Source organism: Panthera pardus, unplaced genomic scaffold, assembly GCF_024362965.1.
Source record: "Panthera pardus isolate Hobbes unplaced genomic scaffold, ASM2436296v1 HiC_scaffold_25, whole genome shotgun sequence".
Classification (NCBI taxonomy): domain Eukaryota; kingdom Metazoa; phylum Chordata; class Mammalia; order Carnivora; family Felidae; genus Panthera; species Panthera pardus.
In genome coordinates this window covers 17,982,274-18,000,976 of record NW_026526821.1, presented here as the reverse complement: position 1 = coordinate 18,000,976, position 18,703 = coordinate 17,982,274, and the positions used below count along the sequence as shown (strand labels likewise).

Genomic DNA, 18,703 nt, shown 5'->3' with positions numbered 1-18,703 from the left:
CTCACAATAGATGTTAACCAATACATAAATTATCATGGAATGAGAAAAAACATCCTTTGGCAAACATCTTATCAAGAATTGATTCAGACAAGAATCATCAACAAATGCTAAAACTAAGGGAAGAAAGTTTAATGAAGAACAGGATGTTTACCTAGTGTAGAAATAAATCCTCACAAAACATGTATACATTAAAAAGAAACAGTAACTTTACAGTGAGGAAAACCTTGGTGGAGAACACTTTAAGGATCAACTTTAACATTACCTGTAATGGCACACATGGATATAAAGTGCCTCCTGATATGATGCACTGGGAAGAATTCAATATCACTTTTGTAGTATTCCTGCCAAAAAAGGCATAACTTTAATCTAATCCCAAGCAAACCCAACACGGGGACATTCCGCAAAATAACTGGCCTATCGTAATTTTCAAGACTCAAGGTCAAGAGAGCCAAGGAAAGGCTGAGATATAACGAATCTAAAGAGACATGACAACTAAATGTAACAAGTGATCCTGGGCCAGATTAAAAAAACAAAAACAAAAAAATCTGACATAAAGGACATAATTGAGTCAAGTGGCAAAGCTGGGACTAATGGTATTACATCAACATTAATTTCCTGGTAATTGTATTGTACTGTATTGGAAATGCATGTTGAAGCATTTAGGTGTAAAGGGATGACAGATCACTGACTGACAGATTGATAGAGTTGGGGAGACAGAGAGAGAGAATGGAATGGTAAAGCAAATATGGTAATCTGTAAGCAATTAGGGAGCTAGGGTGGTCTATGAAAGCTCTTTATGTTATTCTTGACACTTTTCTGTAAGTTTGAAATGACTTTGAAACAAGGAGTCAAAAATATTTGCCAGAGTAGAGGGAGTGAATTGGGGTAGATCAAAGAAGACTGGTAATGGGTTGATCATTGTTGAAATAAGGGGCATACAGAAATGAGTCTATGATACTCTTTATTTTTGTACAAGTTTGAAATTTTCCATATTAACAAATTTCTTAAAGGGAGAGAATATTTTTTTTGCCACATCCTGAATATATTGTGTTCTCTTTGTCTCAGCTATCACCACCTTTCTCTACAGCCATTATCTCTTTCCTAAATGGCTGCAATAGCTTTCTGTCCACTCTACCTACAGCCTTTCTTGACCCTGATAATTCATGCCTCTCTGTAATCTTTTAACTGCCTAGGACAGATCCCACTAATCCCTATTTAAACTCTCCAATGGATTCCTGGTAGATTAAGGGTAAAACCCCAGCTCTTCCCCTTGATTGTTACTTCCCTGCATAAACCAACATTGCCATTTCTTCTTTTTACTACTTTCTCCCTCTAGGCAGATTGCTTTTGTTTACAATCCCTGAACCTACTCAATTCATTTCGTCCTCAGGGCCTTTACATTTGCTGTTCCCTCTGCCTGGAATCTCATAATCTTCATGTCCTGATCATTTGAGTTTTGTATCTGTCACTTCCTCAAGATGCCTTCCCTGATGGTTCCACTCAATTGCCACACTCTCCATTCACCCTCTATCATAGATCATTCTTTTCTATTCTCACCCATCCTTACATGAAATTGTAATTTTTATGAACTTTCCATGCTTCCCACCAGATATAAAGAAAGACCATGAAGGCAAGAGACTTGCTCATTCTTTTCACTGATGGCACAGTACCTGGCACATACGGATCATGCCATAAAAAATGGCGGATGTTAGACATTCAAATTCTAGTTTTGTTTTTCACTGGTTGAGTGAACTTGGGTAAATCCCTTGGGCAAATCCCTTGGGCAAATTCCTTAATCTTTCTGAATCACACTGTCCTCATCTATGGAATGGTAGCAATACCCAATGCACATCTCACTGGGTTGAACAAAATTTTGAACGCACATGTGCCTGAGAGATGCAAAGAAGTAGACGTGCATGGCTTTATTATTATAATGAATTGATACTGGGATTATTGACAAAATCATGTTCCCTGTCTACAAGAGAATAAATTCTAAGCTTTTAACTATAGCCTGCTAAGTCCTCCCACCCCTCATTATCTGCTTCCTGTCTTTCTCTCTCTGGCCTTCTATCTATATCTCAGAATCAATCCTATCAAATCTTCCCAAATCATGGAATGATACAATTTGGGCCTCTGCTCAGATGCTTCCTCTATAGGACACGCTCAGTCCTCTGACCTATTGTCTGCATGAGAAATACCCACTTACCTTCAAAATTCAAATAAATTGTCATTTTTTTTTCTATGAAACTTTTCCTAAGTACCTTCTCATCCCCTCCATCTCCAGGCTTCCAGGGGTACAGTGGGTACTTCACCAATGAGACCCCTGATATGGTTTATTGTACACATAAACCTATTGTACACATTTGTTTGCATGACTGTCTTTCCCACTGTACTGTGCGTTCTCCAGGGCAGGAACTGTACCTTATTTACCTGTTTACCTGTGTATCTCCCCACCAGATCAGAGCAAGCCCTTAATAAATGGCTGTTGGATTTTTGCTGCCACCACCACCACCATCAGCAGCAGCATCTCCTTACAGAGGAGAGAATGGCCAATGATGACACAGTTTTGCAGAATAAACAAATGCAGATAAATGGGGGAGACCGGGTTCAAGTCATGGCTCTGACCTTGGGCAAATCACTTCCCCACTCTGGACAACAGTTTCTTTTTCTGTTGTAAGAAAGGCACCGTATAATCTATACACTCCCTTTTAAAACTACATTTCATGCTTCCCATTCCTCAACACCAGAATTATACTCTAATTGGGATGTCCAAAGTGTGGTTCTTGGGCCTCATGGAGAGAGCGTTAGACCTTCCACAAGGGACTGGGAACTCCCAGGTCTAAACCAACAGAAGCTAGAGCCGTCCTTCATGCCTCCCTGCACAGCTCTTATCTGACCTTAATGATCACGGCTCTCTGTGAGAGATCCTTTGAGCTGTAATTACTAATTGATGTTTGTAAAGTCTTTGAAATTCTCAGGTGACAGATGTAATCAAGGGCCAATTTATTATGATAATTGTTATTAGTACAGCTCCTCATTATTTGTTGATGTTAACGGCAGGGCCAGCAGGTGTTTCAAGATTAAGCAGGGGATTGAGGCTGGCCATATCTGGGCAGAGAAAGAGATAAATGTGATGTGTGGGGGATCTGAGGTCTTTTAGAGACCCTGCTGATTTCAGTCTAGTCAGATTCCACTTTGTGGGGTAATGAATCAGCATCAAGGCACTAAATGTATAAGGCTGCCTAATGGCATGTTTACATGTTCATGTTCAAACCCAGCTCGGTCTCTTGCTCCTGGAATGTGCTTCGGCACATCCTCAGTCTTGGCTTGCTCCTCTGTTAAATGAAGATACATCCAGTATGAATTTACACTTGCTGTGTAATTGTGCAATTTACACTTGCTTGAGGCAAGGAAGAGCGGATGTGGGAAGACCAGTTGGGAGGCTGTTGAGGTTTCCCAGGCACAAGATGATGATATTTAGGATGAGGATGGTGACACTGGAAATGAGAAGAATATGTGGATTGAAGAAAACTTGAGTGTCGAACCATTAGCATTTGGTGAGCAACTGGATACAGCAAGTGAGATGTCTTGGGCAACCCAGACTTCTAAGATAGGAAAGACCCAGGGATCTTTTTGGAGGGGAGGAATGAACAATTCAGTTTTTAAGAAGTCATTGCTGACTATCTCCACCAGTCTCATGTAGGTTTGGTTTATGTGACTCTCATCAACTCTGCAGCCCAATAAATTGAGTTAATGGGCAAATCTGGGGGACATGATGTAAAGGTTGGAACATGACCAACATTCAGTTTCCAGGAAGGGCTTGCAGAACTGCCCACTTGTTTCTCTGTAAGTACATTTCTAACCTCCCTTTGAAATCTCACTCTTCCTGTCTCCTCGATGTATCCAGTGTGCCAACTGGTGTCTTTGCACACTTTGGACTTCACTGATTTTGTTTCTCCTCCCTTAATTACCTCCTCCTGAACCCTATTCCCCATCTATTCAAATTTGATTGATGGATTTCAAAAGCCTGTGCACCCTCTGATTTTTCGTGTCCTTTCCTTAGTACACCTCTATACTCTGCCTCATATATATCACCTGTGACATTCTAGTAATGATAGCTGACACTAACTCAGTGTTTATTGTAAGCCAAGCACCATGATAAGCATTTTTAATGCATCTTCTTATTTAATATTTACATTTTGATAAAGTTGATACTATGGGCATAAAAATTTTCCGAATGAGAACTTGATTCATAGAGTCTAAATCACTTTCCTAAGGTCACATGGATGGTCAGTGCCAACCTATGCAACAGACTCTGTACCAGGTATGTTCATCAATAATGCCTAGGGAAAAAAAACTTTGAGATCCATTAATTTATTTAATGGAATTAATTGATGGCATTAATGCTATTATACAGCACAAGAAACAAAACCACTGAGTGTAAATGACTCCATTAAAGTTCAATTTAATATTGTATCACAATGTTGATTGGGAAGCAGAGACAGTATGGTATTGGAGTAGAGACAGTGTTGAATGTTGGAGTAGAGATAGTATGATATTGGCCAGTATCTCCTCAGGGCCCCTTATGTAAGAATATACATGATAAATCTCCCTTCTAGAGTCTCCCATGGAAAGTATGTATGCTTCTTTTCATGAAGACAAACTTTGCAAATCTGCCATACATTCCTTTTTGCCTTTGCTTCCAGGAAGCTCAGGAGGTACAGCTAATGTTCTATTTCACTAACCACCTATGTTAGGCCTCTAGTGTAATGACAACGTTTCTTCTGCTAAGATTCTTGAGCTAATTTTAAATTTATATTAAGTCAGTATGCATACGTATTCACATATATACACACATAATTATATACACATGCTAAAATATGTGTATTATGCATACATACACATATGCTGAATTTGCACATGTGTGCATGCACAAACACATACACGTATATGTGATATCTTCATTCAAAAGGTGCTTAGGAATATGAATAAAGTTATCACGATCTATTATTTATTCCTTACAAAGACTCCGGGGAGCTTGGGAGGGCATATCTTGTCCCTACTTGACAGATGGGGAAACTGAAGTTTAGTAGGCAGGTATTCATTTCATGAAGCTGAAAAATAGCAGAGCCAGTTTTTAAAGTCATAGATCCAGTTTCCAAATTCAGTGGTATCCCAACTTTTTCACCATTTGGAGGCCAATTGGGCCAAACTTCATAAGGACCCTTGGTTTGCAAGGGGCCTGATGGAAGCAGAAAGCCCTGCTATGTGGAAACTTAGGTTGCTATTTCCATGAGCCTTTTGAGGGCTGGGGGCTGGAGCCTCAAGACCCGGACTGACAAGATTATCAGCTATCAACATTTGGGTAACCTCCATTTCCTTTTCCAAATGAGTCTAAAGTATCTTTGTGTTGAAAGGAAAATGTTCTTGGTCCCTCAGGTCTCATACCATGATAATAAAATCTGTAGGAACTAGGAGTGAGTGAAAAAATAAATTAGCAACCTGGGAGAGCTCATTTTGGTATTTGTACAAGGTGACACTCAGGGAATTTCTCTCTCACTTAGTAAGAGAAGTTTGAGCCCCAACAGGGCTTCAATAGAAGTTCAGAACTTTTAAGAGCAGGTGCTAAGGCTCACATAGTAGAAAGGAGCTTAGAGGTAGGTATGCTCAGGAGGCTGGGTGATCCCCAGGATCTGAGGATTGGGAAGGAGGACTGGGCAGGTTGATGCGGCAGGCAAAGCAGGCTCTGGTGACAAAGCAGGACTTGGAGGGGCACTGACCAGGCCTAAGTTTTCCAAAGTGGTTATAGAAAGGTTTTGGTGATAACCCTGGCTTCCAAATGTCCATTTCAGTCTCCCTCTCTACTTTCACTCAGCTGCGGCAGAGCTGATACAATCCAGAGACAAGTTCCTAACGTAGGACTATGGTAACAAGTCAGTAAAATAATACGTGGAGGTCTTCGGTTCACAGTTTTCTGATACTTTGGCAGCAATTGATGGGTGGGAGAGATCTAAAGTTTTCTGAGGCCTCTCAACCATACTTCATGGTAGACTTGGAAGAACCACTGCCTTTCAAAGTGGAACAGTGTCAACAGGGAGTATTAGACATTTCTTTACCATGTATCGATGGAGAGAAAATGAGAAAGCTGTTACTAAAATCCCTTCTTCAGTATGAAGTAACTGAGATTCTATGAGATTGTTGGATGCTCCTGGCAGTCTATTCATTCACTGATTTAAATGGAGTCGCTTTGTGAGACCAATTGGGAAGTAGCACAGGTGATAGCACCTTCTTAGTGTCTGGGATGCAGTAGGAGCACAATAATAGAAAGTTCTCAGGATCTGTAATAGGAAATGGACAGGTGCTTCAAGATTGAGTGTATCATGGGAATTTTATGGAAAAGTTTCATTATGGGCAATAATAAGGAAGTGTGGTGGTCATTAAGGATGTTCTCAAATACCTTAAGTTCACATTCTTGGCACTTGGCTGGAATCAGCTGCCTCATTGTTTTTGAAGTTAAGCATGGCCGCATAAATAGCCCTGGCCAATGAAATGTCCAAGTGCTGGGTATCATTTTGTGTGGAAATTTTTTAGAATGAGTGCCCTTTTGCCACATTTCTCTTCCTCTGCCTTGGTGATTGTGTAAGCATATGTCAAAATGGACTTTCCCTTAGCTTCAGCCCCCTGAGTGACTATGATGAACAGAGTCCTTCTGCCGACCCATTCTGGACATGCAGAAGGAATGAACAATATTTCTTTTTCTGATAATACATGGATATTTCATGGTTGTTTGCTACTATAGCATAAATTAGTTTGTCCTAACCAATACAGGGGTTTTCTTATAAATTCCCTGATTGGAATATCTAAAACCCAAGTCATGACATACCCCTGTATGATCTTAACCCTAACCCATCTGAGCTTGGGCCTCCCCTATCTTCTCATTCCATGGTCCACCTGAGCTTTCCTCACGTGACAAATGAGAAGTCACTAAAGGAGACAAGTGAGAAGTCACTAAAGGAGAAATAGAATCAGGAAACGGGGTTGGGAGGGGCAAGATCACTCCCCAAAGGCAAAATCGATTATGTCACAAGATTCAACAAGAACAGAGGTCAGACTTGGACCATGTGTGAAACATTAAACTAATAAAAATAAAGCCTGAAGTGAGGTTATGAAGCAATTAAGTGATGGGTGAGTCAAGACAGTCAACAGCTGCCAAATAGACATAGTTCCTGAGGTTAGATAAGGATGCTCCAACCTTCCCCTGCCTCAGGAGAGGAGCTTCAGGAAAGCAGCAAAAAGGAAAAGAACTTGGGCGGGGGGGGGGGGGGGGGGGGGGGGGGAGGTAGGTCATTCATCTTGAGATGTTAAGCAGCAGCACAAGTTCACATCATTGGAAATAGCCCAAATTCAAAGCCAAGTCTGTCTGATGACTACCTCTCAATTCTTTCCACCCCACCATGCCTCAGAAAACCAATCCACGTACAAACATTCTTTTAACAGTTTTTGGACACAACTAAATATAGCTCCTTCCAGTACATTCAGAGACGCAGAACTCTCCATAACCACACTCTACCTAGATAATCCTCACTATTATAATGTGATTACACTGCAAACATGAGGACCCCTTCAAAATAGCATCTGGCTTCCAACTGCTCTCAAGAGGCAATTGAGTTCAGGAGCTGGAAGAGAAAGCGAGAGAATGAGAACAATCACCCTGTACTTCCCAATTCTCTTATTTAGATCACCATTTGGCAGAGGCATCATCCAGGTTAAATGTGCTCCTACATGATGAAAAAGATATGGCAAGGAAAGAGTTTTCTCTCTGCATAAATATAACATGCACAACAACCCTGCCCAAGAAAAGGTGGCTTCTGGTGGATATTTGCATGAATTTGCCACACTTGTTTTGCATCCAACCGTTAATTATGGTCCTTTCAACTTCACAATTATGGCTAATGGTGGTGGGGATGCAGAGAACAGTAGATTCAGCAGACCTCATTCTGGGAGGAGTGGGGGAGAAAACAATGCAAAACTGCACCCACCTGCTGTTTACAACTGAGACAGTTACTCTGGGTACCATTTGGAAGATGTGGAGGAAATCAAGGCTGCCCAGGAGCCTGGAGCTTGGGAAATGAGACAGCTGGGGAAAAGTCTTACTGCTATGATGGAAGGAAGGTCCTCCAGGGGCTCATCTGTCTATGGTGAAAATAGCTCAGAACCACATCTCTCATGCCTCACAGACTGGAAATTCAGACTGCACTGACACTTACTTGGTATCTTTCAGAATTCAAGATCTTTTCTCATTTAATCTTCAAAATGACTGTGTGAGTTTTATATTACCATTTCGATTTCATAAGCAAGAAAACAGACTCACAAACAAGAAACAGTTCGAAACAGTTCATACTCTCATTCATCTACTCATGCAACAATCATCAAGTATCTACTATGTGTTAAATATTGTATTTAGTATGGAGAATACAGAGGCAAACAAAACAGAGCTGCTACCTCCGGTAGCTCTCAGTTTAAGGATGAAGGCATGCACTACACAAAAATAAGTGCAATTAAAAGTGTGCTCAGTGTTATAAAAAAAAAAAAAAAGAACAGGTTAACATGTGAGTGAGTACTGGCATGGACAGCTCTTAGAAAATATAAATGCAAAGTTCTCAGAGGATGGGACATCGAAAAGGAGGCCTGAAAAATGAGAAGGTACTAGTTCTGCAAAGAATGAAGAGAAGAGACAGGTAGAATTACACCTTGCATAAGGGCTCCAAAGTGAGAAAAATATCTTGGAATGTTAGGGAAATAATGTTTTAGAAAATGGTAAGGAGAGGAGGGGTCGTGAACATGTAGCAGGCATGGTCTAACTATCTCTGAAGTACAATTCTAGGTTCTAGGTATCGTTTTGAAGGAGGGCATTGGAAAAAAGGAGTATGTCTATGAAAGTACAGAACAAATAGGATTAAGAAGATAGAGAAAATCATTCCAAGTGAGAAACAGAAGTAACTGCATGTTAGACATCAATAAGATATAGCCTGGGTGACCAAACAAAGATGGTAATTGGTACTGTCTTATTTTCTCCAAGAGGCTGACATGGGAAGAAAGATTTGATTTGTTCAAACAAATACAAGTGCCCAAGAGTACAGAGTTAAGAAGACCAAATTTGGCTTTATAGAAGGAAGAAAGTTCTAATAATTTTACCTGCTCCACAAAGGAATCAACTCTTTCCCTCCAGAGAATTGCAGTGATCAAGCTGAGGTTCTATAATGCCCTGCCAAGCACACCTTATTGGAGATTTCTTTGTAGGCTGCTGGTCTGCATTAGATGACACTGCAAAATTGCCCAGTTCTAAAATGATATAATAGATCTATGATATAGCCATATCCAAAATAAATGGTTACAATATGGCTTGATTCACAAGAAAGACTGGCACTGAGGAGTCAGAACCAAGGACAGTGCTCTAACAGCCAACACTGCCCTTGTTCTCCATAAGAAAGCATCAATGGCTAAATGTGATATTACTAATCTGATCAAAATTCCCAGTAAAAGTGCCTGTCAACAATCCACACTTCAGGAAAATACCTGCAAGGTCTCTGAGCACCATGCCTCATGATGTACATCATACTTGGGCTCTCCATTGTGTTTACAGAGATGGATTAAAATACTTCCACATTTATGTAGATTACTGTAGAATTTACAGAATATCCTTATCCTCATCCCATTAATATTCAACACAGATCTTATGTCAACATTTAATGAGTGAAGAAATGCCTTTTTTTGACGTTTGGTATGCACTTGCTAGAGGTTTACTTAATTAATTGATCAATCATATGTAACTATTTTTAATAGCTTACTTAAAATCAGAGTTATTAGGGTTTTGTGTGTAGGTAGTCTGATTGCACAGGCTGGATATTTATCCAGTCTGATGAACTGAAAAAAAAAAACTCTATTTAATATCCATAGAATAAATATACCTGGACCCTAAAATTTTCTTACCCCATTCTGATGAAACTTGCAGGTAGAGTTGGGAGAAATAAAACTGATTGACAGTGAGTTATTCAATCTGGCCAACGACTATCCTGCAACAAATGGCCATTTTTTGCTTTCCTTTAATTTGTTTTAATTTAATGTGACTTGGCCTCATCCTTTGTTTGGTTTTAATCTTCTAGTAATATGGAAATAGCTTGATCCAAGATATTTTTTCCTCTTTAAAGAGGGGAACAAAGAACCACTTAAAAGAATCAAACCTGGTACTTTTGTCTTCTGGCTTGCTTTATAGTTGCTGATTTTCATCACTTACAGTTTCATCACTTACAGTTTCCTTTGCTTCTCCCCATTTTCTTTGTAGATTGTTGTTTCCTGTTTTTTTAAAGGTTAGATTGGAAATCTGCCTTTATGTTTAAAAAAATTTACTTTTCAAAAATTCTCAGTATCAAAAATAAAGTAGTTGCTATTTGTTCCATCCTGTCTAAATTGGGGAAATTGGCAGATTTTTATTTACACTCATCAATCCTCCAACTCTTTCTCAGTTTGTGTTGACATAACAGCAGATTACAGACCTTGATTAGAATTGTTAATTCCTTACATCTTCTCTTTAATTACTTTTTTATATTAACCTTCTCTTTTGTAACATATTTATAGCAATTATTTAGCATTAACACTATGTTTAGTTAATTTCCAAGTTCAGTGTTGGTCTTTTCATTCTACATTTCTCTGTTCTTGATTTCTTTATTTTGATTCATTGCTTGGTCAATTGCTCTTTGAATGATTTATTAGAGGCAGAGCATGCGGGAGCCCCTGGATACTGAGAATGTCTTTCTGATGTATTTACACAAGAACAACAACTGGGCTGATAAAGAATTTGTGGGTTATAACATTTTCTCCTCAAAAATCCTCCAGGCTTAACTGCATTGTCTGCTGCCCTTTATGAGATGGAGAAATCTGAGAGGGGCCGGCAGAGATTTGTTAGACTGAGAATGGCTTTTCTGCTCCTATGACTCTTTAACTTAACTCTTTTCAGTATAACTTAATACTAAATACAGTAATTTGAAATAGTGTGTAGTTTTTTCCTTGTCAGAAAAATACAACATGCTGAGCATCCAGCTCCCACAGCTCTTCCTCTGCTCCTTTTTCTGTTTCCTCCTGTTCCTCTGTCCCTCTATGTTTCCCTCAAGACACCTGGCATAAGCACCCATCCAATTCCTTTCCTGCAAATCTTAGTTCCAAAACGGGAGCACACATGGTGTGGGATGGAAGGCATAAGTAATTAAATGGCCTTGTTCATCCGGAAGCAGTAGTAGAAACTACTTCCTGGATGAGGTAGCTTCAGAGTGGGGTGACTTCTTTCCCAATGGCAAGCCTCCTTCCTTGAGGAAGTAACCTACTGTGTGAAGTTTGTAAAGCCAAACCTCCCACGGTTCTCTTGCCTCACCTGCTTGTTCCACTCAAGGCCAACCACACTTGGGTTGGGGAATTCCTCCTGGGGTCCATTTGTCTCTATAGACTTGGTCCCCAGCTGGGTTTCTATTAGAGTCATGGTAGGAATGTGATATAGAGTGAACTGAGTACAGCTGCTACTCTTCTTCACAGCATGGAAACCCAAACAGCACCTCTTGACATGTCGCCAAGAGCAGAGAAAGCCACACCTTCTCAGAATTGCGCTCGACCAACAAACTGGCCAGTCTGGGATGCAGAGAAAAAGAGACAAGATGGGCCCCCAGATGCTTTCTGCCCATCTTTATGTCTTCTTCCTCAATACGTCAGAGTGCTTCATGCAGAGGAAATACCAGATGGACAGATGGAAGGCAGTCTGGCAGCTTCTCTTTGTAGTTTTAGACTCTGAGGAATGTTGCTTGGGCAAGTAATAAATGCAGAACTGAAATACCAGTGTGGAATTTAAATGGGTATGTGGACATTTAAAATGTTAATTAGTTCCTCAATCCAGGTTTCTCATAAGGTAATGACTGCCACTGACAGACTAAACTCTCTATCTCGGCCACCAGAGCCTACAGAGGCTATTCAGCACACACTTCACCAAATCTTGCTTTTGTTTCAGCTTTCCTTCCTCCAGTGAGTTTCTCACTTCTCCAGATATACCATGGAACATGGCACACACCAGACTCCCTTATGTTAAGAAAAGGTCTTGCAGGGGAGGGGAGGGTTGCACATACTATGTAATCTTAATATGAACTATAGGGCTTAGCTTATGTCAGTATTTGTTGTATATTTGTTGAGTGAAATATGGCAACCTGAGATATATCCACAAAAGCAAAATGGGAAATACTTGTGTCATAAGAGGAACTAAAGATATTTAGTTTGCAGAAAATAAGACCACCTGGGTGTATCTGAACAGAGGGGAAGTGGATGGTAGGAAAGATCTGATGTAACTGAAAGAATACCACCTAAGAAGGTGATTGCATTGGTTCTCTTGGGACCTAAGGGTATGGACCAAGAGCATTGGGTAGAACCTATAATAAGAAACGTATTTTGGGGCACCTAGGTGGCTCAGTTGGTTAAGCGTCCGACTTCAGCTCATGTCATGATCTCACAGTCTGTGAGTTCAAGCCCCGTGTTGGGCTCTGTGCTGACAGCTCAGAGCCTGGAGCCTGCTTCAGATTCTGTCTCCCTCTCTCCCTGCCCCTCCCCCACTCATGCTCTGTCTCAAAAATAAATAAAAACATTAAAAACATGAAAAAAATAAACATATTTCAGGCAGTACAATAGAAGGCTTTCTTGGAGCCACCGACACCCCAAAGATCGGTAAAATTACCACATAAAGAAGTGAGTTCTTGGTCATTAGAGATATTCAAGAATAAGCACTAATACCAGTTAACTGTGATGTTGCAATGTTGATTGTTTTATGTGTAGGGGGAGAGAGGTAGATATTTGGTGACCTTTCCCATCCTTTTCAGCCCCGTGATTTTGTGATGTTATGACTGGTATCCCATCTTGACCAAAGAAATATCTGACACTAAAAAAGTTTCCCTTGTCTTTGGGAGAAGAGAATATTTTCTAATGTGAAAATTTTCTATTGCTAATAATAAAAGAGTTAGTATTCACTGATTAACTACAACATGCTTAATGCATTCATAAATAACAGATAGGTATTTTATGGATGAGGAAATTAATCATTAGATGGGCATGCAATGTTCCCAAAGGTGATTTGAAAGAACTTTTTTATCTTTTAATATTGAGCTTTGCAAATTTTTTCTGTAAAGGGTCATATAGTAAATATTTTAGGCTTTATGTGGCATAAAGTCTCTGTCTAAACTACTCAACTGTATTGGTGTAGCATCAAAAGCAGCCTTAGACCAAGTAAATGAAAGGCACTGCTGTACTTAAAAAAAAGTGTGCGTGTGTGTGTGTGTGTGTGTGTGTGTGTGTGTGTGTATCAGTCATGGGGCTGGATTTGGTCCACAGGCCTTAGTTTGGCAACCTCTGCTCTAAAGCCATGCTACTTCTCATTTGAGAATAGGAAAATACAATCAAGGCAAGAAATGGCCTTCATGGGGCCATACTTACTCCATTGGCTTTGCTGAGTGCCTGGAAATAGATGCTGTAGCTTTTCAGAGGGGAAAGAGGAGGGTTCCAGTATCCATTGTATGTCTTGTTGTCACCCACTGTAAATGGCTGGGTGACAGGCAGGTTGGCAGGCTTCAATTCAGCAGCAAAGTAGTGTAGAGAATCAAGGCTGGAGGCATTCCTATAGCTCACAGGCACCGAAAAGCACTCAATGATATCAGCTGCCCTCCGTGATTTTTGAAGTCGCTCCTCCTTGACAACCAGCTGATAAACACTGAACAGGAAAGAGAAGCAGATGAGCAATGATCTGGAGGGATGCACTTGTTATTACCATTTCTGTCTAAAACTGAACCTCCCTCCTGAGTTTTAGAATTATAAACCCACTGCTGTGTAGAAATAGATCTCCATTTAGATGTCCCAAGGCCAGCTCACACTGGATATATCCAAAATGTAACTTGGTCCCAACCCCTACAAACCTGCCTCTTCCTCCTTCTACCTTTCTTTCCTTAGTGAAGGGTAGCATTGGCCATCAAGTGACCAGATATTGAGTCTGGGGCTCATTTTCAATTCCTACCTCCTTAGATCTCACTCAGCCCCTATAAACAAAAAGCCCAGTTGACATCAGCAATCTGCATCTGCCCCACCTCTTTTTCTTCCTTCATTGATAATGCTTAGGTTGGGCACTTCCCTACCTCTTCCCGGATTCAACTGGTCTCTTTACCTCTAACTTACCTGATAAACTAGTCAACTCATTGATCTTCCTAAACATATAAACATGGTCTCTCTTCAAACTCTTTCATAAGCTGTTATCCTAATGATATAATCTAAACTCCTCATCCTGGCACTGGGGACACTTGTGCCTGGCTTCCAGTCTGTCTTTCAGAAACTCTTAGTTTGGACCCCTCATTCCAGTGGATCCAGACAAACATCCTTGGGATTTCACTCCATCAGTTCATGCTTCCTACACATGCAATGTCTTCTATCCACTTCTCTCTGGGGAAGCCTTTCCCTAAAGGCTGAGTCTATCTTTCATCTCCTCAATGAAGCCTGTCTAGACCCTCCCACTCTGAATGAGTTTCCCCCCACCTTAGTTCCCCTACAACTCACTAATGGATATCTTCTTGGGATTGTAAGAATATGAGCACAGGACTGTTTCTCTGGTTAGACTGTTACCTTTTTAGACAGTGGGAGTTGTGGCTTAGTTATTTCTGCATCATTTACCCCAACCTCACATTGCCCACTAGGTTACCTGATACCCCTAAAGTCATCACTGAATGCTTGTTCAAGTAAACCAAATTAAATTGAGTTAAAATTGAAAGTAGGCATGAAACTAAATATGACTGGATACAGAATCCCTAATCAAAATAAACAGTGAATACTCTGAGCTCCTGTCTAGTGATTGTGTACCATTCCCTTCAACTTGGAAGGAAGTAAGAAGGTACCAGTCTGTGAAGAGAGATGACTGAGCCTTTATTGAACACCAGCTATAGGCCAAATATGTAGGCTCCTTTTATAAAAGTTATCCTAAACGTTGGTGGATCTGGATGGCATTTTATTATCTCTTTGAATGTCCACAGTTCGTATCTCTCTGTAAATACTTTTCTTTTAGAAGATCTTTTTTGCAGAGCTCTCTGGACTCATGACCTAAGACAAAAGATCAATTGCCCAAAGAGTGCCCCCAGGAAATTTTTGTGAATTAAAGGTGACTTCAGCAGTCACCCAAACCAATCTTCTAAAGATGGAATAGTGAGATAGCACATGGTTTATGAAAATGGAGCATGGTGAGCGCTACCAATCCTTCAATCAAGCCGTCCATCTAAATACACTTGGTTAAGAAACATAACTTGGACAAAGACAGAGGCAGAGGACTATTTCACTAAAATAAAAGGGTATAGAGGGACTAACCCAAGGAAACATGATACAATATGGCAGGGCTTCCCCTGAATCTCCTTGAGCATGAGGATCGTCAACAATGCAGATGGAAAAAAAATACACCATGTGAATGTTTGCCACACTTGGAAGACAGTGATACCTTGAGTGGAGGAGAGCAATAGCTCAGTGAGCATGTGTACTCTCTGATGGGCACAACTGGATGAGAACTCAGCAGCCCAGAGTGCAGGTGAGTGTCATGTGAGTGGATACGGCCACTTCTCTGGGAGGGCAGACTACACCTGAGTGTGAAAAATATCCAAATGAGCATCTGTAGGACCTGGGTGTCTAAAAACCGAGCGAACACATATACTCTTTGAATGAGTGTGACATTCAGATGAATGTGTGTGGACACCTAAATGTGTATGACATGTGAGTGTGTCTAACATCCCAAAGTATATGTGTGTGTGACATCTATATGTGTTCATAAAACTGAAGTCTGGGGTGCCTGGGTGGCTCAGTCAGTTAAGCCTCCGAATCTTGATTTCGGCTCAGGTCATGATCTCTCAGTTTGTGAGTTCGAGCCCCACATCTGCACTGACAGTGCAGAGCCTGCTTGGGATTCTCTGTCTCCTTCTCTCTCTGACCCTCTCTTGCTTGTGCTCCCCTTTCTCAAAATAAATAAATAAATAAATAACACTAAAAGTATGTATTAAAAAAAATTGAAGCCAATAAATGCCTAAATTAAATCATGACTTCAGGGCACATTCCCTCCTCAACTCTGGGGTCCTTCTCAACAGTATAACCACTATGTTTATCAAGACAGCTAAGCTCAAAACAGTCTCTGAAAGACATCACCAAGACCCAAGACCCAAACCTAGAGGAGTGGTGTCTATAACAGTTTTCAGGACCTCCATTGCTTTACATATAACAGCAGTCTCAAGTAAAACTCTGAATCTTGCTAGAGTGCTCAGGACTGCTTGTTGCGGGTCTGACTCATGCAACTCTAATCTATGAGGAAAAGGGCAAAAGGCAATGAAGAGTGAAGGAGCAACAGTCTCTTGGGTCCATGTGTGGAGAATTGCAGTAGGATCTAAAAGACTGAACTGGGCTTGGAGGCACTCAGCCTATCCAGCCTGCATGCCCTCCTGACTGGGTTGGGAGGCACTAACAGGCCCCACCTCTAGGAATGGGGTTTGCAAAGACCTGTGAGTCCCTGCTTTCCTCTGATGTCCAATCTATCCCTTACTATTCTTGGGTTAATCCTGTCCACATGAGAAGACCTCTGTCCTTGTTTCTAAGTTGAAAACTCTTGTGCCACCCCTGAGTCCTTTTGTTACCCTCTCACTCTAAATTGAGAATCCAAAGCCTTGGAACTTCATTGGGGCCGGATCCCATTCCCGGACTCGCTTTCTGTTGTCCTTGGCCCTACTATGATGGGATGGATCACGCAGAGCCGCCAGGCTGGCCTGAGTACTGCACATGACTGGCATGAGACTCTGTGGTCGTGGACAGCTAAGCAGTGGGTCTTCACTGGGCTCTGACGCGTGAATGCTGCCAAAGGCTACAGAGGGAGGCAATACATGTCTCCAGGGGCCAGCCCAGGATCCCGCCATCAATCTCACTACTGAGGACTCACTTGTCAATTCAACCAAACTCAGCAACCAGATTACAGGTGAAGACACTGAGGCTGACAGGCTGAGTGCCCTGTGTCAAACTGTGGCAAAAGCAAAAAGCTAGACTTTCATTCACAGTTCAGTATCCTTTTCTTTCTCCATCTCCCTTCTTTTTCCATAAGCCAACAACATGTGACAAAGGACCTTCGGAGTAGTTTTTACTTGGCAGACTGAACTCCTTAGCTCTATCGGCTTCTTCTGAAATCATAAAGCCTGGCAAAGGATATCTGGGGAAGGGCGGGGTGGTGGTGGTTAAACCGAGTTGTCAACATACAGTTCGCATACAATTGGGATTAATGTGCTTGAATGCAACCAGCAACACCCTCAGGCCTACTGTGCCTGCAGCTTCTCCATTCAGAGGCAAATGTGCAACCATGGCCAGGAAGCCATAAACCATTTGGTAGTATAAATCTTTTTTCCAGTGGACCCAGCCCCTCTTAAAGATCAGGGGACTCTGATTAAGGAGGAGAATGGCACGTGTAAGCTGTGTAAGTGTCCTTTCCCTGATACGCACACTTTAGGAAGCAGGGGTGGGGTGGGGGGACAAGACAGTTTCTTTTTGTTTCTTGGGATAACTTCATTCTCATTGTCCTTCTCTTAGGAACATATTTATCTAAGCTCTTTATGGCTTGTTGGTAATGATAAAATCATACCTAAATGAGAAGAACTCCTCCAAAGTCATATCTCTAGTGCAAAAGAAGTGATTGAAACATATTCCGGAGCATTTGTGAACAGAAAGGATTTTTTTTTAGTAGAAAAATCCTGATAGTATTAGAGAAGAATAACAAGATGCTCACCTCACCACATACAGCATTTACCCCCACATTTCCCCATCCTGTGACATCCCCTCTATTTCTTCCAGTGAGAAGATGGACATTTGAGGTCCCAAGACCTCAGCGCATAGAGGACAGGTGCTTCAGAAACCTTGAAGAGTAAGAGGTGCGGGAATTCCTCTGCAGGTATTAGAGGAGGACCCTGCCATCGGGGCCTCATGGCCCCTCTGATTCCTGAGTTGACAGTCTGGGTGATAACTCATGCTCCTCTATGAAGGACCAAGGGCCTATCAGAGCCATCCATCAATCACTAACACATCCTATGGCCCCCTTTTTATATCTGGGGAAGAGATCTCCAGCAAGGTGCTATTACCCATTCAGAATACTTAAGTCAGGTGACAGACAAACAGGATGCTGTAGTTCACAGGTGAAGACTGCCAAGAATCAGAAAAGGGGACATTTAACACCCATGTTCTCCCATAAATAGGCTTCATAAATTTATATGATCAGTTCATACTGACACTGCCAATTCACATCCATTAACACAAGACTCTTCCTCACCTTCCCCATTGTGAATTTGTTTCCTACAGTGAAAACCCTGGTTTTTAATATCACTATTTTTTACTCGTTTACCCTGTCACACAATACACACAAAAGCATTTCAGAATTAACTCATCAACCAACCAAAACCAGCCTCAATACTTAAAAAGTAAAATTCAAGGTTTCTCTTCTGCCCTGTTCCAGCTCCTTCCCGAACAATTCAGTCTTAAAGCCATTAGGCAGGGCAGAGCAAGGCAGGCAACCTTATGCTATGGGGAAAGCCGTGGTGGCCCTGTGTGGGGAGCAGAAACCACTTAGTGTCCCCGAGGC

General features: G+C 41.3%; 1 protein-coding gene across 17 annotated transcripts in view; it reads right to left on the bottom strand.

The window, feature by feature from the left end:
- Window positions 1–18,703, bottom strand: part of PTPRT (protein tyrosine phosphatase receptor type T) — a 1,067,285-nt gene that overhangs the window by 225,328 nt on the left and 823,254 nt on the right. For all 17 annotated transcript variants that reach the window (XM_019458468.2, XM_019458472.2, XM_053890232.1 and 14 more), the window contains one exon: window positions 13,516–13,789. In XM_019458468.2, coding sequence (XP_019314013.2) covers window positions 13,516–13,789 — 274 coding nt within the window. The remainder of the gene's footprint in view (window positions 1–13,515; window positions 13,790–18,703) is intronic.